This window comes from Venturia canescens, chromosome 3 (genome assembly GCF_019457755.1).
Source record: "Venturia canescens isolate UGA chromosome 3, ASM1945775v1, whole genome shotgun sequence".
NCBI lineage: Eukaryota > Metazoa > Arthropoda > Insecta > Hymenoptera > Ichneumonidae > Venturia > Venturia canescens.
Genome location: NC_057423.1, coordinates 7,704,703 through 7,730,252, shown reverse-complemented (window position 1 = coordinate 7,730,252; position 25,550 = coordinate 7,704,703). Strand labels below are relative to the sequence as shown.

Here is a 25,550-nt window from a genome sequence, read left to right as displayed (position 1 = left end):
GTACGCGAGCATTTTTATCCTCGTTTTACTCTCATTTTTGTATGGCGATATAATCGCCGGAGCTTGTCACAAGCGAATAATTACGCGGTCCTTCTTCAGAGCCTGCTCTGACTTTTATGAGAATTAATCTCCGGCATTAAATTCGTGATACGCTTCGTAGTTATACGCATATTTATTTTCCTCTTCGTATATACATCCAGGATTTTGCAACTCGTTTCCGCGAGTTCGAGGGCCTCTGGCAGCCACCCGGCGTCCCTGGGACCGGCAGCATCCCCGGGGATCGCGCTGTACTCGACGAAATCCTTCCGCTTCTCTGTTGGCCGTTTTTTCTCACGAAATTTTCGTCCCTTTTGCCGATGTTTTAGTAAAGTGCGAAAATCGGAATTCCATTTTCGGCAGAATTTTTCCGCAGTTTTTCGCCCTCGTTCGGCGGCGAGTACGAAACCGAAGCGACCTTTTGACGACTCGAATTTTTCGCCTCTTTCAGCGGCCAGTGGGCCAAAGTCTATCGATGCCGATCACGCTCGACCGGGACACTCTACGCAGCAAAATACTCATCGCGAAATCGATTCAACACCGATTGCAGCGCCGAATTGCGCCACGAAATCGCTCTCCTCTCACTCTGCTCGCAATCTCCGCGCGTCGTTCGTCTCCACGATGTTTACGAGACCCCGAAAGAGATCATACTCGTGATGGAATTGTAAGTTGGAATTTTCACTTTCCATTTTTCACTCGGTTCGAAAAATATGATTCAATCGAATTCGGAGGTTTCGTGGGGCATTTCAGTTCCCTGGAAGCCCTGGCGATTCATTATTTTATTGAAAAACAAAATATTTTTACAAGATAAATTGAAAAGTGAATAAATTTTTTCAAATTCGAGTTCAACGCGAAATATTGAAAATGATTTTTTAATAAGGTTAGAAATCGAGTATTTAAACTCGAGAAAAACGTTAAATTGACTATTTAGATCGAATCTAGAAAATTGTAAAAATATTTAAATGATGAAGTTCGAGAAAAAGTCCAGGAAATTGATAAAATGGGTTAATTAAATTTGCACGCGGAAAACTGTGATTATTCGTGAGAAAAAGTGTCGGTGAATCGTGACAAAGGAATTCCGAATGACGTTTGTAAATTTATTTATTTATTTCTGTATTTGTTAACGGCTCAGCGCACCCGGTGGAGATCTGCAGACTCTCATAGACGGTGATTTGGTACCGCTGGAGGGTGACGTGGTTCACTTTGTCAAACAACTCGTGGAAGGACTTGCCTACCTCCACGAAAGAAATATCGCCCATTTGGACATCAAGGTAAAGCTAAAACGTCTGAATTTTCCTCATTTTTATCCTCTTTTCAACATTTTTCTTCCTTTTTTCACGTTCTTTGCATTCCCAGGGTATATTCTAATGCTGGCGAACTGATTAATGCGCGTGATCGACACGCCGCGTACTTGCAGCCATTTTCGAACGGTGCTCTATAATTGGATTTTCGATTTAGCGATCAAACTCAAGGAAACCTTTTCATTCCTCACATTTTTCATTCCGAACGCCAATTTTCATCTCCAGATTTCATTGGCCAAGTTTTTTCGAAGTTTTTGCGATAAAAAGCGCCACCGAAGCTTTCAGCGACGATATTTTTGGCAGCGAAAGGGCAAACGGCATTTTTACACCCGCGGGGACCATCGGAAGCCAAAATTTTTAAGGAGTCATTAAAAAATCGTGAAAAACCGTTTTCACGGAGATTTTGATTCGAAAAAATGATCGAACGTCAATGAAAGCATCGAACGTTGAATTCTGGGTTGAAGAGGAAAAATGAAGCAATGAGAAAAGTATTGAGCGATAAAGTTATGGGGCAGGATTGTCATGAAATCGGCACGCGCTCGCTGGGGCTTTTGTTTGGTTTTATGGACGTAACAACGAGAATCCTTTAAGGATTCGTGCGGTGATATTCTTAGAAAACCTCCTTGCCGCTTGACCGTTGGAGCGATCGACCTGCACTCGTAGAAAAGTCAGCGTTGAGATTGGCATAAAAAAATGAAGCGAGGGAGAAAAAGAATAAAAGAGAGAGAGAGATAAAGCGGTGAAAAATCGGCTTGAAGTTTCAGTGCCGCGTCGCATGCACTTAAATGGCCGGATTAATTGGAATGCGCGCGGCTTCTACACTGCAAAAACAAGCGTGTTGTTAGGTGTGTTGAAACAACGCACAACACATCTCGCAGGTGTGTTGTTTTAACTAATCGTGTTGCAACAACACACAATACATCTCGCAGGTGTGTTGTTTTAACGAATCGTGTTGAAGCAACACGTAACGCCGTAAAATTTCGAACAACACGGCAATTTCCGTTTTGTAATTTATATAATACTGATAATGTGTGTTGTTTCAACACGGATGATTTCAGCACGGTTTTGGGAAGTTACTCATACTTATATGTACAACACATTTTAGAAAGTAAAATAAAATGGCAAATATCTTGTCGTCAATGTCGACCTAAACGAAATTGCCGTTTTATGATATCCAGTATATTTGTGTAAATATTTTTATCCATTTCTTCCGTAAATTCACAGACTCTTTGAGCGATAGACGTACGTGCGGTGTGTCACCGGAATTCATATTTCTTTCGAGCTCTTTTAACGCATCTACTCCATGTACATCAGGACGCCTGCGAAAAATAAAAATGTAACAAGAGATCCCCTAATATTTATGGAAATTAATATAGAAATTCAAACGTACTCTTTATGAATCGTAAAACAGTTGGAATATTTTGACCGATTTTCAATTTGTCTTCGCCAAATTTCATTACAGATCGTTCTGAATTAGCACGTCGATTCCGCACATTTGTACTTGACTGATGTCGTACAATCCCCTGCAATAATAAAAGAAAACTCAATAAAGAAAAATTTAGCACATGACGGCTTTGACAATTGTAGTAACTGGAAATGTAAAGAAATGAAAACTTACACATCCATGGTCTCCGCCGCTGAGCTCTGGATAAGCACTAACAATGGCTTTTGCGTAGTTGAAATAATCATTTTTACTCAGCATGCCATTAGTGCGATGCAAAAGATCAGTTGCCCAAAAATACGTTAATGACTTTTGAGCAAGTAACATTCCTCCGTTGTTCACTTTTTGAACCAACTCCGGGGTCAGTTCTGGCAATGATGTTGGCGTTCCAACGAAGCTTGAAATTATGCTTCTTTTTTCAGTGAAGTCATTTGTTTTCAGTTTTTTAAATTGACTGTTGATTGATTGGTTTTCCTGAAATTCCAAAAAATAAGCTCAACAGTTTTATTTCTCAAAGCATAAAGCAAATCTTATGACCGTTCGACCTAATAAAAATCTCAGGAGTTCAAAACTTTCTTTACAATAAAAGAAATTTCATGTAAGCTTTCATCTTTGAGTACACTGAGTTCATTGGTTACAATAGAATATTCATAATTTTCTTAATGATTTTTTCTTGTCAGCGGTAAAAGTCTGGATCAAATTCCTTTCTCTGCAAAAAAATTTGGATCAAATTTCTTTTCTCGCAACAATTTTGATGAACTTTCTTTCTAAGTAATGAAAGTTTTGATCAAATTTGTGTACCGCAACAGTATTCATAAGATTTTTTTTCTTGCAGCGGTGAAAGTTATGGTTGAATTTTTTGTACAGCAGTAAAGTTTTGAAAACATTCGCTTTATAGCAATCAAAATTTTGATAACGTATTGATATTTTATTAAAATTTTGATCACTTTAAAAAGAATGTTTTCAAAACTCTACTGCTATACAAAAAATTGAACCATAACTTTTACCGCTGCAAGAAAAAAAATTTTATAAATACTGCTGCGGTAAACAAATTTGACCAAAACTTTTCTTGTTTACAAAGAAAGTTCATCAAAACTGCTGTCAGAAAAAAATTTTGATGCAAATTTTCTTGCGGAGAAAGAAATTTAATCTGAACTTTGATCACTGGCTTAAGAAACACTTATTAAAACTCATTGACGCAAAGAGATTTATGAAAAATCTTATCGCTACCAATGAATTAAATGTGTTATAAATTCTTTATCCTATTGTAAATCGTTTAGATTCATTATTCTACATTTTATATAATAAAACATCGAGATAATCTTACCTTTTCTTTCTCCTCCACACATTCACTTATTTTTTCTTGGGTTTCAATGAGAGAGCCGTCTTGATCGATAGCGTAGATCGTTGAACACGATAGAAGACTTTCGCCTAACGGAACAATGCAGGTTATTTCCAATTCATCGATTATTTCTTCCTCTGCTTCGATGTCACATAAAATGTTTTGATTTTGAATCAGCTTCTGTAACACGATGGCTTGATTTTCGATTTTCTTTTTCAGAAGCAAGTCGTTTTCACAAGCTTCGCGGATTTTTTGGGTGACACATTCGGAATCACTCATTTTTTCGTTCACTTTGCAAAATTTAATTTTTTTGCATCGCTCTTCGTTTTTGCAATAAATCGTTTTTTCCATTTTTATGCTCGCTGAGTGGCACAAATAATAAGTGAATTAAACGTATGCGTCTTTTCGCCGACCGAATCGAACCGAATAATCACGAAAACGAGAAGCAAGTTTTCATCACATGGCCGTATGGTCTTAACGCTATAGGAGCGCAGACTCGAGCCAACTACAAACAAAAAGAAAAAGAAGAAAGAGTCTGGCTGGACAAAGGACGAAGACGAGGTTAGCTCACACTTACAAACGTAAACAATGTTTGCGTTTCGTATAACGGACTTTTTGACAACATTACCTCATGAGCGAATTAGTGTAGTGGGTAGCGTGCGTCCGTTAAGTTAGAGCGTGTTAGGTAGGTAGGTCGATCGAATCCCCCCTCGATGTATACGAATTTTTCTCAGAAATAATTCGTTTCCAAATCTTCGAACTTTGATATCCGAGGTTCACGAACGAGACGCATCCAGTAGTAATTCTCGGTAAAAAAAAAATATTTTGTTGTATTTTTCGCCATTCTTGCGAGTGAATTTACTCGCAAGCCAACAACGCATTTCAAGTGTGCGGATATGCACAACAGCAACACGCCATGATATGTGTCGAATCGGGCGACAAAGAGGAAAATGCCTAAAACGTGTTGTAACAACACGGAAAGCCGTTTTTTTACAACACGGGAAACCGTTTTTTAACAACACGGAAAGGCGTTTTTATAAAACACGATTAATATGTGTTGTTTTCATGAACAACACGGCAAAAAGCGTGTCGAAAATGGCGACAACATAAACACGCTGGAAACGTGTTAAAACAACACGCTTGTTTTTGCAGTGTAATCTCGGAGAAAAAGACACCGACGCGAGAGTGACGAAAATAAGTAGAAAAAGAGAATTTTAGTAGAAGCAGGAGAGAAAAGGCGATCGCGTCTCTTCTGGCCGATCGGCAGCTATTTTTCACTCGATTTTTCCATGAATTACCGCAGCCCGCGATCTCCAATGGTCGATCGCCCTCTCTGTCATCGCGCGGAATTTCAATCGCGTAAAACGTTTTATCCGTCACTCGGCGAGAATGATTCATTGCCTTTGCCAATTGAAGTGACGTCCATTTATTTCTTTTCATTGCACCTGCGATTATTCCATCGGATCGCGCGCGCTTTTTTTATCTTCCATTCTCACAAATTAACAGAAAATCAAGATTCTCCATTTCCATCATTAGATTTATTGCGATTCTGCGGTTTAATACAAAATTGCTCTCTGTTTTTAGGCGCTTTGCCCTTTTTCTTTAAGGTAGATCATGCCCGTAGGATCGTATTTAATGGCTGTCTAAATTGGCTCGATTTTTACTTCCTTATTAAGGATATTATCACTCCAAATTGACGTCAGAGTTATTCATTCAAAATTGTCAATACCTTTTTTCAATTTATATTTTAACGAATGAAATTACAAGTCATTAATTAATCGGAGATCCATCACCGACTGAGCCCCAAATTTCATTCGTCCCTGGCCAAAATGCTACAGTTTTTTATGTCAAAAATCGCTTTAGAGAGCGCAAAGGGAAATGGATCAAGAAAAAAGTGTTAATTAAAAGACAGAAGGCTGGGACAGGAATGGGCCAAGCAAAAAAGAAACAAAATGTTGAAATAAGCAAATGTGAGGTTACGAGTGCTCATTATTTTTCCAATTTCATTCAATCTTTAAGGTAATAATCAATCTTTATTACTAGCGAGACAATCGTCTCGAATTTTTTCCCAGACCTTCGTAGTATACTTCATTGTTATTGTGTACTTTTTTAAAAACTTGGTAAGAAGCGTTCATTCGTTGTATGGAAATATAAACGATTTTTTACGCATGGTCCCTATACAGCCCCGTGAGTTTTTCTTCGTACTTGAAGACGTTTATCTGAATAACCGATAAGACGAAGCCTTTAAAATTTGATACGCGTGTCAGTCAACTAGTCATTGAAGCTGCGTGTGTAAATTTGAAGGCTTTCTTAAGAAAATAGTTTCGTGCATGAACTACCTTAACGAGGGCTCTCGTCTCTTTCGATAATCGAACATCGATTTGTGCGAAAGTCTTTGAAAACTGGAGAATGGATGGAAACCTCCGATTATTCTCCTCGTCGATTCCCATTTTGCGGAACAGGCCCGATCGAGAAAAAAAAACGAAGTAAAAATAAAAGAGCGAAGAAAAGGGAAACAAAACCGTGCGGTCTCTCGCGACGGAGATTTGCGATAAGCTCTGAGAAAACAAATTGGATAACCATTTAAGGAGAACGCCCGGGACAAAGACTCGTGCACCAGAGAGACTCGCATCGCTCTCTCTCCCCCTCTCGCAAGGGGGAGAAAAGTTTTGTACCAGTCGCGTGTGCGTGTCTCCGCAAAAGTGAAAATAACAAGATCGATAGCGATCTTTTGGAAGGTGCGAGCAAATCGATCTCTCACACCGGAAGCCGATGGAACTTTTCAGCCATTTGGACTCTTTGAAACTCACCATCGAATGCTTCATAAATCGAATCGAAGGCGCGGTAAAACTGATGAAAAAACTACTCAATTTATCAACCTGTTCGAATAAATCCCCATCAAATTTACGGATTTACCCAATCTTAACCGTAGAACGCATGACTGGGGTGTGAGCACACCCCACGCGAACTTCAAACTACGCTCCTGTCCCAACAAGCGACATTATCGAATAATTATCGACGGATTTTTTTATATATAAATTCAATTGAAATTAGTTTTATCGTACATCATTCTTTTCGTTATAAAAAAACGAAGAAAATGGTGTAGGATAAAGTCAGTTTAGCATCGTAGGACCGGATTTATAAGCAGAAAAAGAGTGGGGTGCGTTCGAACCCCGGTCATGAGGTTGAGGGTATGAAAAAAGGCACATGGGGTGTAGGGTTAACGAAGCCTCCAATCTATCAAGCTCAAAATCGAAAAAATCGGTTCTTTTCCTGTTCCCTCAAGCGCATTAAAATTGACGGGTTTTTCCTGTAAATAAATCGGATAAATAAATCGGTCGATTACCGATTTCCGATCTGCACGAGCCCCGAAGAGCCTTGAGGCTCAATTACAGGGCTAATCTCATAACGTATCGTTCGGAGGCGCCGCATTGTGCGAATATCATCGACTATTTATCTAAGGCGCAAAAGTAAAAATGTGCTGGTTTCGCTTTAAGTACCTCGACACGCTCCAGACGTTATTAAAATTCCAGACACGCAGCGCGAAGAGAGATCTCGTCTCTCTCGCACTCGCGCCACCCGTTTTTATTTCTCTTTATCGCGCTATTTTAATACTTTTGCAAGTACGCGCATACGCGGATCTCAAATGCTCCGGGAACCGCCCGAACGTAGAAGCTTACATATCTGGGCATAAAGATCGCGATTTACAGCCTATTACCACCTCAAGGTCGATCTCGCGGCCCGCTCAACTTCCTCGCGCACTGTTCAAGATCGTCTCCCTCCTTTTTTAATGCATACACGCATATAAATTAATTGCAGATATATGTTTGTATCGAATCCTCTTCCTTCTTCTCCCGCGCTCACTTTTTTCCAATTTTCTCGGCGCGCGATCTCCGGCTGTCAATCGACAATCGATTTTTGCTCGCAGCCTCTTCTGGCGGCGAATTATGAAAGGTGTTTTCTACTTTTTCGAGTACCGTAGAACACATTGTGGCAGCATGTTGGATAATCGACGACAATTTAACGATTTTTATAGTTTTGATCGAAGAAATTTCCCCTCCAATGTAGTTTGAAAGTTTTTCTGCCAAAATGGAATAAAAAACGCGATTTCGTCGTTTGAGAATGCCGCAGGAGCTCGATAATTGCAACTCTTCAAATGCATACTTGAACGTTTGTAAGCATTTTTGCATCCTCGTGGCTTTTCTGCTTGAAAAGTTTTTCTTTCGATTTGAAAACGATAAAAAAGCTCTGATGAACGAAATACGGAACGCATTGAACAATCAATTGTAAATGAAAATCGAACGCTGGTGAACACTTCTCGAAATTTTGGCTCCCCGTCGCTTTTTAGGATCCAGAAAATTTATTCCTTTTTTCGAAGAGTCCTATTTCAACGAACACCAATCACGATTTGGACTAACGATTCCAGAAAGGTTTTTCTTTAAGGTAAATCATGCCCGTAGGATCGTATTTAATGGCTGTCTAAATTGGCTCGATTTTTACTTCCTTATTAAGGATATTATCACTCCAAATTGACGTCAGAGTTATTCATTCAAAATTGTAAATACATTTTTTCAACTTATATTTTAGCGAATGAAATTACAAGTCATTAATTAATCGGGGATCCATCACCGACTGAACCCCAATTTCATTCGTCCCTGGCCAAAATACTACAGTTTTTTACGTCAAAAATCGCTTTAGAGAGCGCAAAGGGAAATGGATCAAGAAAAAAGTGTTAATTAAAAGACAGAAGGCTGGGACAGGAATGGGCCAAGCAAAAAAGAAACAAAATGTTGAAATAAGCAAATGTGAGGTTACGAGTGCTCATTTTGCCAATTTCGTTCAATCTTTAAGGTAATATACCTTTATTACTAGCAAAACAATCGTCTCGAATTTTTTCCCAGACCTTCGTTTTGTGTACGTTTTTCAAAAACTTCTTAAGAAGCGTTCGTTCGTTGTATGAAAAGATAAACGATTTTTTACGCATGGCCCAATACCCCTGTTTATTTTGTTTCATATTTAAAGCCGTTTATCTAAATAACCAATAAGACAAAGTCTTAAAAATTTGATACACGGTCGACTATCCATTGAATCTCTGTGTAAATTTCAAGACTTTCTTAAGAAAATCGTTTCGTGCATGAACTACCTTAACTCGAATTAATCGATGAACGAATATCTTTCCGGTATTACAATTGGGCCGATTGATTCTGGAGGTTTAAAAGCTGGAGTTAATGCTCGTGAGCGCGAGTCCGAGCCTCGGTTGAGGCCAGGAAGAGAAATTCGATGTAAAACCTGGTCGAGAGCATTCAGAAACGTTCTATATCGAGCGTACATATAGGTATGGATCGTCGAGAGCACAAGGGCACGTCTCGAGATGCGCAACCTGAGCGAGTGCAAAATAAATACGACATGCACGTGTTGTGCGTGAAACGTGTACGAATATAAAGTACGTGGAAAGCTCTGGCAATTTCTCGGACGTTGTTTGTCAGTCTTGCATGTATATACCATATAAATATACATTTTTATACATGCACGCTTATACGGCATGGGACGAGAATAATTCTTTAGTGCTCGAGAACGTTCAACCGATCCTTGACCACGAGGATCTTGGAGCTCGTCGACCCCGCGTGTCCGCGTTATATATTTCCATTTTCCTCAATTTCGTTGCCTAATTCAAGATCGTTAAAATACGGAAAATGGAAAAAACTGGAGAGGAGCAAATTTCGAATGTGTTTTTTTTTTTTTATTTTTCATTTTTCATCCATTTTGAGCGTTTTTATTCGCTTTGTTTGGGTGATAATCGAAAAATTATGAGCACACCGACTCAGAGCTGGTTTTTCATTCGAAAAATGATCGAAATTTGGGAATTTTAATGGAAAATTTGAGAAAACGAAAAAATCGTTTTCGACTATTTGGTCCTCGTTGCGAATGGGTGAGTCAGAAAAAAATTGATGGAGGGCTGTTTTCCTCTTTTTTGGAAAGATTTCCTTCGAAGATTGGAGAGAAAAGTGTATTTTGCATGGCTTTTAGCACTTTTTTCTCGTTTTCAAGTTTCTCCTCCATTTTTATTCGACGAATATCTCCGTACGTAGGAAAATAACGAAAACCCGAGCGAACAGTCGCTTTTCCACCTCCCCGCGAAGAGCCAGGTCATCGAGAGTAAATAAAGTGAGTAAAAAGATTGGAGCATCGAAGTACGAAAAAGTGAAGAAACGAAGAATATTTTTGGGCAGTTTGGGCGCAGCTGTTGGGAGTTTAATGGCAAAAGCCTTCGAGGCGTTATTAAGGAGCGCGTATGGTTTCCGCCATATTTGGTTGCCGGTGAAGAATTCGGTTTCTGCTTGGCGAATCTCTTTCTCATATACCGAGTCCGCGAATTCGCGAGCTCGTAACTTTGAGCGCAGCCTCTTTAAGGCTTTTCTCGTCCCTCTTTCCCTCGCGTTTCGTACGATAGAGAAGCAAACTTTGGCTCCCCGCGATTAATTAAATGAATAAAGAAGAAGAAGAGAAAAAGAGGGAAAAAACAATGTTGCTGGCGCGATTACGATCGCTCGGGACGCGCGGAGCAGGAGGTCGCTCAAATGACGCCGCGCGCGAGCTCCTCGTACGAGCATTAAGGTACAACGGATCCGGAAAATTCCGTGACCCTGAGTCCCCCCGAGCAGGTGAATGCTACGAAATTATGACTCTTTATATCTCCGATATAATCACAATAATAACAATCCCAAATAATCATAATATCGCGAATAAATATAATAAAGAAACATAATAATAATGGGCGGAGGCACAGCCGCCTTATTATTTGACTAGAACGAGGCGTATTAAGTACTCGGAGGCAGTTTCTTCAATGTATCCATGTCACTATACTATAATCCAACTCGAGAAGTTCTTCGCCCACGTAACCAAGTACACGCGTTTCTTCGGAGTCCTCGGTGGCGATTCCAGTGCCGAACAAGACCCCGAGATTTCCTGCCGGACGATAATGCCCTCCGTGCGATTGCATTGTGTTTATTTATGGCTGGGACAATGCGCGTGGAAGCTTTGCGACGATGATCTATTTCACGTCGGTCCTCACGAGATTCATGAAGTTTTAGATTTCCTGCGGAGGAGCACCGCGGCTCCGACGTTTTCTCGCTTCTTCACTCGGACGCTTTCCGAACGTGGTTTCTGCGGAGATTTTCATCAAAATGGGCGAGCTATGGGACGTTATCTTGGTGGAAATCGCGAAAAATGGGGCAACGGCTTTGAACTGATGGTTGGAGATACCCGGAACGAGATTTCTGTGGGAAATTATGGAGTGGGAGCCACTTTGATGCGGATCATGGAAAGGAACGAAATTTTCTGGAAATTCTCCCCAAAAACCACCCAATTTTCCATCTTTTTTTGTTGATTTTTAGTCTTTTGTCGCGAGAGTCATTTTGTTTTGTTGAAATATATTGACATTGACGAGGATTTTGGAGCGCGAATAAAAGTGTTCTGGAAACGCTTTTGGGAACGGGAGATCGCGAAATTGCGTAAAGCTTCGAAAAATCGTGGAACGCGAAATTGGGGCTTTTCGGAAAATGTTCATTTTGTTTCGTACTCGAATTGGATCGCTGAATCGAGTTAGCCGGAAAACCTCTTAAATAAGTGTTTGCCGACGTGCTTACGTAAGGCAATAAATAATATTTTGGCTGTTCAGAATATTTTTAAAGAACTGACGAGCTGTAACGGAGCGTTGTTTTGTCGGAATTTGTAGAATTCTCGTCGAATATAAATAAAACGAGGAAGAATCTAACGGCGCGAAACGTCGGCGCCGGGACGTCCTTAATGGGCCATCAATACATTTTAAATACGTAAATAAAATATTTTTTACGCCCAACTCGTGTTTCGCGTGGGCTCCAGTGTCGGCTGAAACATGGAAATAAATGGGCAATTTTTGGGTTTAAAATAATAACGCGCGTCTTCGAGGACGCTCCGAGCTGCGTGCAATGTCGATCGTCTCTTTCCTTTTTCTTTGAGGAAACACACCAAACGGAATGACTCAAAATGGGACTTTTTATTTAATCCGCTACTTCTCGTTTTTTATGAAAAAAAATAAAATATAAAATAAAATAAAATCAAACAAATGAACAAAAATGAAAAATATTCCACGCCTACGCAAAACGATTACACGTTTCATGTCCGCTCGTTCCTTCTCTCAGGTTAATCTCACTCGCCAGTTTCTTCTCATATTCATTCAATAATTCATCAAAATTTTGTCTCATTTTACTTGAATATTGGGAGGAAGTTTTGCCCTCGTTCAACTTCCAATTTTACTCTAATTTTGTGAGCATAGTTTTGGCTCGATTTAACTCGAAATTCGTTGTCAAAATCGTATGTGAATTTCACTGAAATTTTGTAAAATAAATTTTGACGCAATTTCACTTTGAAAAATGTGACTTTTTTAGCAAAATTCAGTGAAATTAATTTCATTTTAATTGTACTATTAAATTATCGTGAGGAAAAATTCGTATAAATTGACGAGAATTTTTATGGAGAATTTCGTTTTCTAGGTTTACAAATTAATGACAGTTAAAAAATCGTGTCCGACTGAGGAGATTTTCGGTCGTGACAGACCTGTCGTTAACTTTTTAAGTTCGAAGGTCAATGACGCCGCGTAAATAATGCCAGACCGTTGAGTAAACTGTCGAGTGAAAAGATTTATTACGAGATCCCCAGAATTTTGGAGTTTCGAGTTAAAAAAGAGGGAAATACGTTTGAGGGGATTTCGTCATAAAACTCAATAATTAACCGTACGAGCGCGAGGAATCGTTTAAAAGGCGCGAGATCGATCGATTATTATACGGAAAGATCGGACAAGGAGAGACGTCACGAAACTTTGAATATTCAAAGCGAGCGCGCTCGCGCACCCACGTGAGAAATCACACGTCCAAGGCTTCGATATTAAGGTTGGAAGACACCCGCCGACTAAATTGATCGTATACGATTATTTTTATCCTTGGGACTTTGCGCACACGTGTGAGTCCGCCTGTGTATTTTCAAGTGATAAAAAGACACAGAAAAGTCTGGAAACTCAACAAAAACGGAAAAATATCAATTGAAATAAAACTAGGTACAAAAAGTCGATGAAAAATCTTACTGCGAGACCGATTCAACGATGCTTTCCATAAAATTAAATCCTCATTCGATTCAACACCGTATTCAATCGATTTATCATATTCATTCATAAAATTTAACCCTTCGTTAACGAAAATCATGCCTTGTTACTTGCCATTCAAAAAAGCAACTCAATTTTTTTGCTCTTTTCATCATCAAAGAAACTATTGAAATTTATTCTCTCAATTATTCAATTATGTGTAACTCATTTGTTGAGATTGATATATTTTTAATATAATTATAGCGGTTCAAATACTTTCGTAGACAAATCGTCAAGCAAAATGTGACAACAGCCATTTTCTATTCGTATGCGCATGCATATCTATATTTTAAACGAGCTGGCTCATGCTGTTGTCAAACCTTCCACCGTTCGTGTCCTCATTACTCGTTAACCTCAAATAAGTGTTTCATTGATATCCAAAAACATTATATTTTCTTATTCTCCATTTTTCTCCTATTTTCTTAAATCCAAATGGTCGCAGAGGAAGTGGGCCTGCCACAGGATGCCAAAAATGTGATTTTCGTTAATAGTTTTCTCGACAACTGGACGGTGAATCCCATAATAATTCCGGGAACAGATGCACGCTGTATATTTCTAGCATATTTCGAAAATTCAACTCTCAAAGTTGGAGTTTTCGATTTCCATTAAATTTGTGTGAACTTCCTTAAAAGTGATGGAACATTTCGTTCGTCGATTGAATAATTTTTCATTGATTCTTTCGCGGAACGGTCTGCTCGAGTATCAATCGCAGTATCGACGTACTTCGACGTCTATTGCAACCGTTTGACTCATAAATTGGAAGAATTAACGAACAGGAACCTACTCTATTAGATGGCGTCTGTAGGAAGTCGTTTTCACCGATATATCAAAAGTCACAAGCCCGTAACGATCGTGCGCACGTGCTATTTGCATATTCTATTTAAATCTGGATAAAATATGAGAAAAACACGAAGAAAAATGGCTGGAGAAACTCGCACGTTTTTCCATATTTGTTGGGTTGGTTTCTGCCCAAGAAAGTGACGAGATTTGCATCCGCAAAATCCTCATTCGAAAAAACTGAGTTAAATCTTCTAAATTGAAGGCTTTCAAGGTAAATTATGGAAAATGTGATTTTCAGCCTCAAAATCTCGTGATGATGGGCAGCTTTCCAGAGAGCGAAGTAAAGCTCTGCGACTTTGAGATTTCGAGGGTGATCCTGGAGGGGACCGAAGTCCGTGAAATCTTGGGCACACCCGATTACGTTGGTGAGTCTCAAAAAGTGAATTTTTCGGTGCCGAAATCGAGGCGACAATTTTTCATGGAGCCGAGCTCGTTTTGATGGCTTGAATTATTGAATTTCAGCTCCTGAAATTCTCCACTACGAACCTATCACGTTAGCCGCCGACATGTGGTAAATATGCTGATCAATAATTAATCACGATCGAGAATCGCAAGGAGAAAGTAACGATAGTTAAAACGCTCTTTTGAAATCAGGTCCCTTGGAGTTACCACCTACGTTTTGCTGACCGGATTTTCACCTTTTGGTGGCGAGACAGATCAGGAAACGTTTCAAAATATTTCGCTCGGCGAAGTCGACTTTCCGGAAGAATTGTTCGAGGATGTTTCCGCGCAGGCCAAAGACTTTGTGGCCAAACTTCTCGTGCTTGACCCAAGGTAAGATTTTGTCGATTTTTCATGAAACTCTTTTTCAAATTTTCGTATTTAAGCTCGTGGGATTTTCTTCGAAATTGTGATAACGAAAAACTTGCACGGTCCTTTTACTTTCGAGCGAAAGTTTCGAGCTGAAATGCTCGATGGATTATTAGAGGGAAGTCAAAAAGTGTGTGTTACTAAAAATGGTGCTTTTTCGGTCTGTATTCAAATTCCTTTTTGATACGAGCGTTTGGATTTTTGAAATTTCTTCACTCTTCAAATTTTGGTAAACCGGAATCCTTGTTGCCATTTTTTTTTTCAAATTTTGAAAACACTCTTCGCGTGGAACCGAGTGAATAAATATTTTTACTGGAAACACGAGATTGAAACGTAAGGAGGAAAACTACACGCCGGAAATCGAATTCCCTGAATCGAGGCTTGGAAAAAGCTCAAATTTTGAATCGCGTCGATACATTCGACGTTTATCTCAATAACGTTTTTATACAAAAAAGGAAAAAGTCACACTCGAAAAATCGGATTTTTCTATTTTTCCCGCGAGTACAATGCTGGTGAAAAATCTAAAAAGTATATTTTTCCTCATAGTTACGAGAAATTACAAGCAAAAATTCGAGCTGTACGAAAGCCCTTATTTCAGATCCTGTCCAAACGTGTATTTCTCTTATTTTCGAAGCACGATGGCGAGAAATCTTAGAAAAAGTATATTTTTCCGAAAAATGACCTTGGTTTGAAAAAACCTTCAATCTTAAATGGTGTCCGAGAATGTTTTTTTGTTTTTCCGCAGTGCACGGATGTCGGCAAAGCAGTGTCTGCGTCACGACTGGTTGCGGGATGCGCCGACCCAAGCATCGCCGCACCTGCGTCGTTACCTGTCGAAATCGCGGGAGGTTTTGCTGGAGCGAGTGGTGAGCCGTGAGAATTTGCGTCGCGCAGCGTTGTTGAGTCAGGCGACGAGTCAGGCGAACCTGAGCGAGGCGGGGGAGAGCAAGAGTTTGGGAGGGAGTTTGAGTCAGAGCGAGATGTGTTTGAGTTACGGTTTGACGGGGAGCCGAGGAAGTTTGGAGGGCAGCGAGTGCTACATGAGTCCGGCGGATTCGAGGACGAGTTTGGGCTCGTCGCAGACGAGTCTGGCGACGAGTCAGGCGAGCTTGGCGACGAGTCAAAACTATTTGTTGAACAAGGAGCAGACGCAGGGGCTCTTGAGCCAGGCGCAGAGCCGCTCGCAGGCGCATTTGAATCACGTGACGAGGCGGGGGTTGCTGTCGAGGATGAGAAGTTTGAATCAGATTCAGTCGCAGGCGTGCTTGTCGCAGAGCGTTAAGGGGGACGAGCGCAAGGAGGCGATGCTGAATCCGCTGTTCGGCAGTCGCTCCCAGGAGAAGCTCTACGGATTGCGGTGTCTCTCGAAGTCGCAGGGCGTCCTGGACATTTACCGGAGCTTGGAGTGCCTGAGGAAAAGGAATCGCAGGAGGAAAGACCAGCGAGCGGTGACCGAGGACGTTTTGCCGATTTTCAGGAAAATCGGCAGCGAAATCGCCTCCTCGAGCTCGGCGGGCTCCTCGGAGGCGGGCGTCAACGGGGCCGAGAGTTCCGAGAGAGTTTTTTCGGACGCCCTCGAGCCGGAGGCGGCTGCGAACGCGTCCGAGAACCCGGAGCGATCCCCGAGAAGAAACTCCCCGGGAGGCGCCGGCGAAGAGAAAAATCGGCCAGCGGAGGAGCCCACGGAGCCTGTGCAAGTCCTGGAGAACATGGACCAGTTCGAAGTCCACGAAAATGGAGCGGAGCGCGGGGACCCGGAGGCCGAAGCGCCCGAAGGACGCCCCAAGGGCGCCGGGATCGAAGGACTCAAAATCGGCAAATCGGAGGCCGAAGAAAATTTGGATTCCTTACAATCCGTCGAGTCGGACACTCTGACCGAGGATTCCGACGAGATCCAGAGCGAGCGTAACCGGCTAAGCGTGAAGCAGGCCTCGCAGCGACAGAACTCGGATATCTCGAGCCACTCGAACAACTCGGCGAATTCGGACGAGAAGGAAGAGCACTCCGAGTCGGAAAACGACGAGCCGAAGTACTCGGTCGCCCAGCTAGTTTCGGCGTTCAACAAGCACCAGGAAGTCGCCTCGAAGACGAGTCTCGAAGCGATCATGACGGAGAAGCGGGTGAGCGAAGTGACCTTTCCGACCGGGCCGAAAGCCCTGCGGCTTTTCATTCCGGACATAAACATCACGGAGCGCGGTATCGTGCGACGAAAGACGAGCTACAAGCCGCGGAAAAATTGGGAGGAACTGCGAAAACAGAACGAGAAAAACGAGGGAGTTTTGAAGGACTTTGAAAGCGAGTCGGGCAACGAGGACGCCGAGGAAGTCCAGGAGAGCCAACGATGCGAAAGAAGCTACGAGAAGTCCGAGGACCCGGAAGAAGAGAAGCCCTCGATCCCGAGCGCCTTCCCGCTCAACGAGATCAACTCCGCCTGGCCAATGAGCGAAGACTCGAACTTCGAAGTGCTCGAAACTCGAGAGTGCCTCGACAGGAGAATCGACGAGAAATACAAGCAGTGCGTCGACGTTGCGAAGTCGGGCTCCAAGCCGGAAGCCTCCGAAGACAAAGCGAGCGGAAGCGGGCCCGGAGCCTCCAGAGTTTACCACCAAAAAGAGAGATTGCCGAATTACATTTTCGCAGAAGTTCCGAGGCTCAGAGTCGAGGGGGGGGCCAATTTCAGCGAGCGCTTTTCGAGCTCCCCGAAGAAAAAGGGAGTTGCGGTTGAGCCGCGGGCCGACGGGTCCGTGAACCTCAAAGACATTCTCCACAAAATCGACGCTTCGAGAAGAGCCTCGAAGGAAAATTTGGAAAAACTGCGAAAAAGAACCTCCATCACGAAAATAATGGTAAACGACAATTTGCCGATCGAGAACGACACGAACAACAACGGAAGCGCGCCGCCCTCGGGCAGAGCCAAAAGCGAGCCGCCCTCCTCGAGCCTCCCCGGCGCTCCCCACGAGCTAGCCAAACTCGATCTCCCGCCCTCGTTCGTCAGGTCCTCGTCCTTGTCCAGTGAAAGCAGTTGCCCCACGCCCTCGAGCCTCCGGTCCGACATCGGGCTGTCGTGGGAAGACGTCCACGGGAGCCAGAGCCCGAGCGCGTCCCTAGACAAGTCCGAGGAGCTCGCAAAAGCCTCGAGGAAATTCGAGTCCCTCGGAGCCACCAAAAACCCTGCTGAAAATCGCTTCGAATCTCTCGCTAAATCCAAGTCCGCGTCGCCCATGAGCCCCGAGGAGAGAAGGGTTTGGGGCAAAGTTTGCACCGGCTCCTACACACGCGCCATGCAAAAGTTCAATGGCAAGCAAAGCCACGATCGAAAAATCAACTTTTTCAACTCCGGACAAAACTGCGAAAAAACGAGGCGGCGAAGCAGCCCGGCGATGCCCCAGTGCGCCGACTCCTGAAAAATCTCAGCGCCCTCCTCCCGACGCGGATTTATCTCTCTTCGACCTCCCTGTCGCCGAGTTCCCTCTCGAAACACCTCCCCGAATCTCCGGCCCGATAAATCTACCAAACTAAGACTGAGCACTCACGATGCACTCTTTCTCGGGCGATCAACACGAGCCTCGACCTTCTTCTTCTTCTCTCCTCTTTCCGTCTCTTCGGCTTCGTAGCTTTTAGGTTATTTGTACATTTTTTAGGATACGAAAAAGCTGCGTTTACGCATCATCCGGGAAGAGCTTCGTCAAAAGAATCTCAAAAGCTCTCAACAGTTTTCGATTATTTTTCTTTGCAGCCACTTTTCTCTCGCTACGTTCCTTCCAAATCAAATTCCTCGGCTCTCTTATACCTTTATCGAATTTTTTCCGAACCGCCGACAATCGAAATTTTTATGAATTACGGAATCGAATATTCGAACGTTTTACTTTGATTCGAAGCTTTCTAAATTCATTCAACAATATTTTGGCTACTGAGTTTTTCATTTTTTCTAATTTCATGATTCAGGGAAAGACATTTTTTAGTGTTTCCAAAGAAATTGGAAACGAGCGGCACTGAATAGTGATTTTTTTTTTTTTAATTTTCACAAGAATTTTCAATTTTCGATGATAATTGTGTTCTTCGGTTTTTTACTAACTCTCCATTTTTCCAGATTATTTTCAACATTTTCAAGTGCCAAGATTCATGTCCAATAAAATGTCCTATGACTAAAAAAAAGAGACAAAAAATATGAATATTTGTCCTCCGGATGACCATTTTTCACATTCGCTTCACTCAAAAATGCGTAAACGGAGCATTACTCGAGTTATTTAAGGGCAGCGATCGCTTATTTTCGAAAAGGAAGTGAACATTTTTTAGAAAGCGTCATACTCGTGAACCGGAAGTGACGGAATTTCGAGTGACTTGTCAATTCCTCGAGATTTCATTCGACGAAATAATAATACTTGATTCTGCGCGATAAAAAAATGTAGTTTCAGGGTCGCACGACCATTTTTGGAAATAATTGCACTCGTGAATCACTGCGAATGAGAAGCGAGGAGAGCGGCGATCGTCTCGCGCAGCCTTTGTTTTTTTCGTCCTCGTTACCAACGCAATCGAAAGCTTGAGCTAAAAAAATGAAACTAATGAAAAACTGGCCCGAAAACTTGCTCTGAAATCAATTGGCAAAAGAGTTTTCATTTTGGGATAAAAAATCGTTGGGCAATTACGAAATTTCGATAACAAAACCAGCCAGCGATGAAAGTCCGAGGAAACGAATGATCGAAGGGGAAAAAAAATCCGTTCGAAAAATGACGTGTGTTCAATGACAGTTCCAGGAAAGAATTGATGATGGTAAAAAGGATGGAAAAACGAAAAAATATAGAAAACGTTCATAACATAATGTCGCTCGATTTGTAGAGATATTTATGATCATTGATACGTGTCACGCGAATGCAATTAGTCTTGAATAAATCGAGCCTCGCTGTCATCGATTTCTATAAATATAAATCTACCTATATATATATAAAATGTATTTGCAATTGCGATTAGCGATTACCGATTCGGGAACGCTTTACGGAGGATTTCAGCGAGGGCGTTATCTCGTATTTGCATCGATCGATTTCGAGATCGCGTCTCGATCGAAGCCCCGTTACTATTTAAGATTATAATATTTATCGTATTTTAGTTTTTGTCATTATTTTTTCTTCCTCAGAAATTATTTGTTCGCCTCGTGCGAGGTGCTGAAGGGCCAGGATTTTGGAACAGTCCGGGAGAACAGCGGCGCCCTAATTAGTATGCTAACGCTTTGTGACCATCGAATAAACGAGAAAATTGAATAAAAATGAAGAATCATGTTTTCGCGATTCGGAGTGAAGATAAATGTTTGGAACGGAAGAACAATCGAAAGGGAAGAAAATAAAAAGGGTTTTTTTCAATAATTCCGAGTCGAAGTGTAACGGAATTGGGAATTGGAATGAAAATATGAAAGAGAAATTTCGTAAATAACGATAAAATGCGCAATTAATATATCCTGAGAGCGAAATAAGATCGTATCGGGGAGGCAAAATTATTCATAATATTCTCCAAAGCTCCCGAGTCTTGGCATTAATTAACGTCCCGTTTGTCAATGAATAAAAACAAAATTGAGGCAAAAAACACAACGGACGATGGTGGAGAAAAACGTTAGCCGACTAATTACTGGATGCTGTTCTCCTTCGTCGCGGCTTAAGCCGCGAACAGCGACGATTTATCATCATCGCTCAATTGCGCAGCAACGAGATCGATTCTCGTTCGATATATTTTCGCTTTTTTTCTTCCAATGGATTTTATAAAACTTCCGGGAAAATTATCGCTGCGATCAAAAACTGTATTAAAATTTTCTTCAAGATTCATCGAAGTGTCTTTTTTCGTTCCTCGAATTCTGAAAATGAATTTTCAATGTAACAAAAATATGACAAATTCATTATAAAAAAAAACGAATGAAATAACAAAAAAAAGTGAATTTCGCGATTTTTTTCTACTGAAAATTATATAATTATGATAATTTGCTATCAATTTCAAGATCGATTCTCGAAATTTACTTAAAACTTTAACGGTTAAATTATCCAATAAAAGAACGAATCTACACCCTAATCAATTCAAGTTTTATTACCATAAAAAACAAATCGATTGAAGAAAAAACATCGACGGGTTTACAAGTACAATTCACGGCTCTCATTGGTCCTTTCCATCACTCCCATCTGCTTTTCCTCACTCTCTTTCGCTCACTCTTTTCCGATACCGCAGCCTCCGAATTTTGTGGCGCTGGATTCGTCTCCGATTCTCCGGAAGTCTGATCCGAGCCCGAAGGCGGAGGCGGTGGAGGCATTATCACCGAAGGCGGTTGTATCGTTTGTTCCCATGTGTGATCCGACGACGCTCGAAACTGCAAGATTTTCCCATCGATGCCAAATTACATTTTTAATCATTAAATATTACAGCTTTTTTCCTATATTCAGCATTTTCGTGGATAAAATTTTTTTGTTGATTTGCAAAAATCAATTGAGACTCAGAAAACTATGAAAAATATTGAAAACAATAAAAATTCATTATTTTTGTATCAGTAATCAACATTTTTCAGCGCTTTTTTGTACTTGTAACACATTTCTGCTGCCAGCTTGTTCATCCAGTGAGTGCAAGACTCGTTTGAACTTATTTGGGTCTCACAGACTCGAAAGTGCACTGCTAAGGTAAAAATCTCGGGAGATTCGAAAGTTTTGAGATTCCGTGGACTTTTTTTCACCTGAGAACTGTACTGGCTTCTAAAGGCAGCTTTCATGGCCGACAATCGATCACTGCCGGGTCCCTGTCTCTCCAGTTTTTTCACGACTTCGCTTATGTCCTTAGGAGCTTGCGAGGAAGTTCCGCCGACCTTGAAACGATAATTGATGAGAAAAAAGGGTTAAGCAAAATAAAAAATGGATTTTTCTCAATCGGGAAAATCTTACCTGCGCCGAATGGTTTTCATTTCGTCCCCGAAATCCGAGTCCGGCGCCTCCGACGTTCAAACTTTTGCCCTTCCCGCCTTTGAATCTCGATTTCCGGAACCACGAACTCTGCATCGCCAAATCCAGCAATCCTTTAGGTACTTCTTGATTCGCACCCTCGAGGTTCCTCACCAAATGACCGGCGAATTCTTTGTCTTTCTCCGTTACGAGAGTGTAAGCTGTGCCTTTCTCGCCTGCTCGACCCGTTCGTCCTATTCGATGTGTGTGCGTGTCTATGTCTCGCGCCACGTCGTAATTAATCACGGTTCTAATGTGAGGGATATCCAGACCGCGTGCTACGAATTTTCGATTAAAAAAGAACAGAAAAATTATATTTTCATTCTCATTTTTATAAATGTCTGATTTTCTTTTCATTAAATTCGTGAATGTGGCATTTCCAGACCAGGAAATTCACGAAATACGTCATCGAAGATTAATTTTAACGTATCCCGTTGTGTTTCTAGCTTTTTGACTTCTAGAAGGGAAAATAAATACAAAAATTCACCTGCTACGTCAGTCGCGACCAATATACTGACGTCCTTTCGCTTGAACGCCGTAATAACTTTGTTTCTCTCAATCTGATCCATATCACCGTGCAAAAGCATCACGTCGAATTCCTTGAGTTTCAAATTGTTCGCCAGCTCTTCTGCGTTCAGCTGAGCAGTGAGAAAAAAGTGACATTAGGACGGACTGATCGAAACTGAGATTCGCTAAAAAGCTTTTTAATCGATTTTTTTTGGGTAGAGAAATTTGAAAAACCAATTCAATAAATAAGAAAATAGAATGAAATAAGAGTTAAGATCATCAAAAATTGAAAATTTGATTTTCAAAATCTCTAAGAAAGATGATTTGACGGAACGAATGAATATTGAACAATTTTTTCATCCAAGAAAAATTCATTGTCAAACTTATCGTCCGAAGATTCGGGAAACGCGTGGGTTCGGCATCGAAGACGTACCTTTTTCGTGACAAATATAAGCAAACTACCGGCGCTAAGATATTCGACAATATTGTGCAACAGCCACGACCATTTTCCGATTGGATTATTGTGAAAGACTATCACGTGTTGCGTCACATCTGTATTCGCTTCACCCACGTCTCCGTGAACGATTCTCACGGGGTCGGTCAACACGTCTCTGGCTAATTTCTCGACGCGTTTTTTGAAGGTCGCACTGAATAAAAGGGTTTGTCGATCCGGTCGAACGTGATTGCAGATTGACCGAACTTGTGGCTCTGGAACATCAAATTTTTTCGTTATTTTCAATGTTCTTTCGTGCAAATTTTATTTCAATAAAGTGAATTGACCATGAAAAAATATTGAATTTTTGTCAAATATTCGTGGTCTTTCATGATACAATTCATTTTGTAAAATGAAATTTTCTGATAATATTATAAATCCGACTCACCAAAACCCATATCGAACATTCTGTCAGCTTCGTCAAGTACTAGAAACGTAACGCGAGCAAGATTCGTGGCCTTCATTTTAACAAGGTCGATCATCCGTCCCGGCGTAGCAACGACGATTTCGGCTCCACCCTCGAGAGCTTTGCTCTGTTCCCATTTACTCCCACCACCGTAGCAACAGCAGACTTGGATATTGTAAACTTTTCCGAATTTCTTAGCTTCTTGATAGATCTGGAAAAAAAAACGTCGAAAAATCAGGTAAAAAAATATCCAGCGTTACTTTTTTCTCAAAATAAACTCAAAAAAAAAAATAAAAAAGAGCAATTGAAATAAAAATCACTGAAGTCCGAATTATTCAAGTGCTTTCGATGATTCTCATTTGTTTTTTTTCGTATTCACCTGTTGCGAAAGTTCTCTCGTAGGTGCAAGAATCAATCCGATTGGACCATCACCAGCTTTGAGTTCTTTTTGATCCATGATATGAACTAACATCGGCCAAATGAAAGCAGCAGTTTTTCCGCTTCCGGTTTTGGCGATACCTATTAAGTCACGTCCGCTGAGAGCTGTAGGAACAGCCTGAGCTTGAATCGGTGTCGGTTGTGTGTATTCGTTTTTCCGTATCGTTTTAATGAGAGGATCGTCGAAACCAAAGTGTCCAAAACTGGTGACGGGATTCGGTACCGAAGCACCAGAAACTTTGATTCCAAGGGTGTTGCGCAATTCTTGAACTTGATGCTTGTCGAGATTCGATATTTCCTCGTGGACGTTGTAGAAATTTTTTTCAAACGAGTCATATTGAATCTCGCTGTGGTCTATCGGTGGCAATGGATCTATGTCCTTTTTCTTTGGTGGTGCAATCGGATTCCCATCATCGTCATACTCAATCTCCTGATCGGAATCTTCTTGCTGCAATCCCGCAGTGGGATTTTCTTCCATGTACCTTAAAGAGACAAAGAAAAATCGTAAATCAAACAACAAACTCACGAGGAGATAGCTGCAACAGGAAATCACACCACATGTGACTCCAATTTGAATAGAAATAGAAAATCATATTTCACGGTAGAAAAATTCTAAAACCTAAAGTTGTTTTATTAAATATTCGTGTTTTTTTTCCTTCTTTGGTATTTTATTTTATTTTAGTGTTATTTCTGACGATCGATCAGATCAATTTACCTATAGTAACTTTCTTCGTCATCCTCTCCGTCTATGTCAGCCCGGAAACCTTTGGACTTTTCTTCCTTTTGTACTTCTTCGTGTCGAGGTGCGTTAGAACTTTTTTTTACCTCTGCCTCAATGCCAGCCATGAAAGCATCCAAGGGATCTTCTTCACTGTCGCTGTCTTGTTTTGCTTCATTTTTCTTCATTAATTCATAAGTTGGGGAGCCAGGTGCAGGTATGTATTCCAATGCCGAGGTTTGAGCTTCGTCATCATCCTCAAAATATCTGGAAATAAACGATTAAACAGAGTTCAAAATGCAGGTGTTCAATGTTTGGCCAAAACTGTATCTGCATACTTTGAGACTCAAAATATGCATTGACGTTCGACGAATTCAATTTAGTTATTGATGCAATGTTTTTGTATTATCAGAGAACGAGACGAGGGTAAAATAAATATTTGCAATTGACAAAAATTTCAGTTTTGTTTTCATTATTTCTACTCACTCTTCTTCAGTTTTGCTCCGTTTTTTAGGAACACCCCAACATGCGGCCAAAGCATTCTCCGTTATGGAATTCATTGTGTGATATCCTTGTTTACTGAGTACCGAACTGTTGGCAGTGGGTGGAGGAATATTAACGCCAGTACGTTTCGTCCCGGCCATTTGAAAGCTCGTAAATCCGAAGCCTTTAGGTTTACTACCACCACCTTTATGGTAACTCATTTTATACCGATGTTTTTCTCTCTTTAGTCCAAAAACTCTAAGAGTGACGAAAACATCTACGCCTAATTGATCGCAGAAGGAAAATAATTCTCACGGAACCATTACGCGAACAGAAAAAAACAAAAGTAAATAAAAACGGTTGTGGATCAAAAGAGGTTATGTTTGTTTTTTCGGTCACAATTTTCTTATTTCTCGTCACGAAGTGAAAGATAAATATTGAGAGGATCCAAAAAAAAAAATAATAAAAAACTAAAAGGTTTTTTCGCAGAACTGTGAGAAGGGAAAAAATTCGATGTAAGGGAATTCGTCGTATTTTGACAGGCTCCGAAAAGTTTCGGAAGTATATAAACTTGAATAATCGAACTTTTTATCCTCCA

The 25,550-nt window shown here is 41.1% G+C and overlaps 3 protein-coding genes across 5 annotated transcripts in view; 1 reads left to right on the top strand and 2 right to left on the bottom strand.

Moving 5' to 3' along the window:
- The window catches only part of LOC122408593 (serine/threonine-protein kinase GIN4-like), a 27,402-nt gene extending 6,647 nt beyond the window's left edge, over positions 1 to 20,755 (top strand). Inside the window, exons 3-8 of the mRNA XM_043415457.1 lie at positions 488 to 700; positions 1,169 to 1,307; positions 14,374 to 14,500; positions 14,598 to 14,646; positions 14,730 to 14,909; positions 15,691 to 20,755. Of these exons, the coding sequence (XP_043271392.1) occupies positions 488 to 700; positions 1,169 to 1,307; positions 14,374 to 14,500; positions 14,598 to 14,646; positions 14,730 to 14,909; positions 15,691 to 18,349 (3,367 nt within the window). The 3' untranslated portion in view covers positions 18,350 to 20,755. The remainder of the gene's footprint in view (positions 1 to 487; positions 701 to 1,168; positions 1,308 to 14,373; positions 14,501 to 14,597; positions 14,647 to 14,729; positions 14,910 to 15,690) is intronic.
- Positions 2,153 to 5,055, bottom strand: LOC122408596 (uncharacterized). 2 transcript variants are annotated; one of them, XM_043415462.1, is made up of 5 exons: positions 4,749 to 5,055; positions 4,106 to 4,625; positions 2,956 to 3,252; positions 2,728 to 2,860; positions 2,153 to 2,656 (listed from the first exon to the last, which is right to left on the bottom strand). In XM_043415462.1, exons 2-5 carry the CDS (start codon positions 4,469 to 4,471, stop codon positions 2,634 to 2,636), a joined length of 819 nt encoding a protein of 272 aa, XP_043271397.1. In that variant the 5' UTR covers positions 4,472 to 4,625; positions 4,749 to 5,055; the 3' UTR covers positions 2,153 to 2,633. The 2 variants fall into 2 exon arrangements, with proteins under 2 accessions (XP_043271397.1, XP_043271396.1); XM_043415461.1 differs by having other exon boundaries at positions 4,106 to 5,055.
- LOC122408594 (ATP-dependent RNA helicase DDX42) lies at positions 19,320 to 25,550 on the bottom strand. Of its 2 annotated transcripts, XR_006260503.1 has the most exons (10): positions 24,956 to 25,550; positions 24,467 to 24,736; positions 23,693 to 24,233; positions 23,296 to 23,524; positions 22,848 to 23,122; positions 22,395 to 22,545; positions 21,851 to 22,185; positions 21,646 to 21,774; positions 21,016 to 21,288; positions 19,320 to 20,784 (listed from the first exon to the last, which is right to left on the bottom strand). XR_006260503.1 is itself a non-coding variant. In XM_043415458.1 (9 exons), the coding sequence occupies exons 1-9, from the start codon at positions 25,171 to 25,173 to the stop codon at positions 21,094 to 21,096; spliced, it is 2,343 nt and encodes a 780-aa protein (XP_043271393.1). In that variant the 5' UTR covers positions 25,174 to 25,550; the 3' UTR covers positions 20,987 to 21,093. The 2 variants fall into 2 exon arrangements, 1 of the variants encoding a protein (XP_043271393.1); XM_043415458.1 differs by lacking the exon at positions 19,320 to 20,784 and having other exon boundaries at positions 20,987 to 21,288.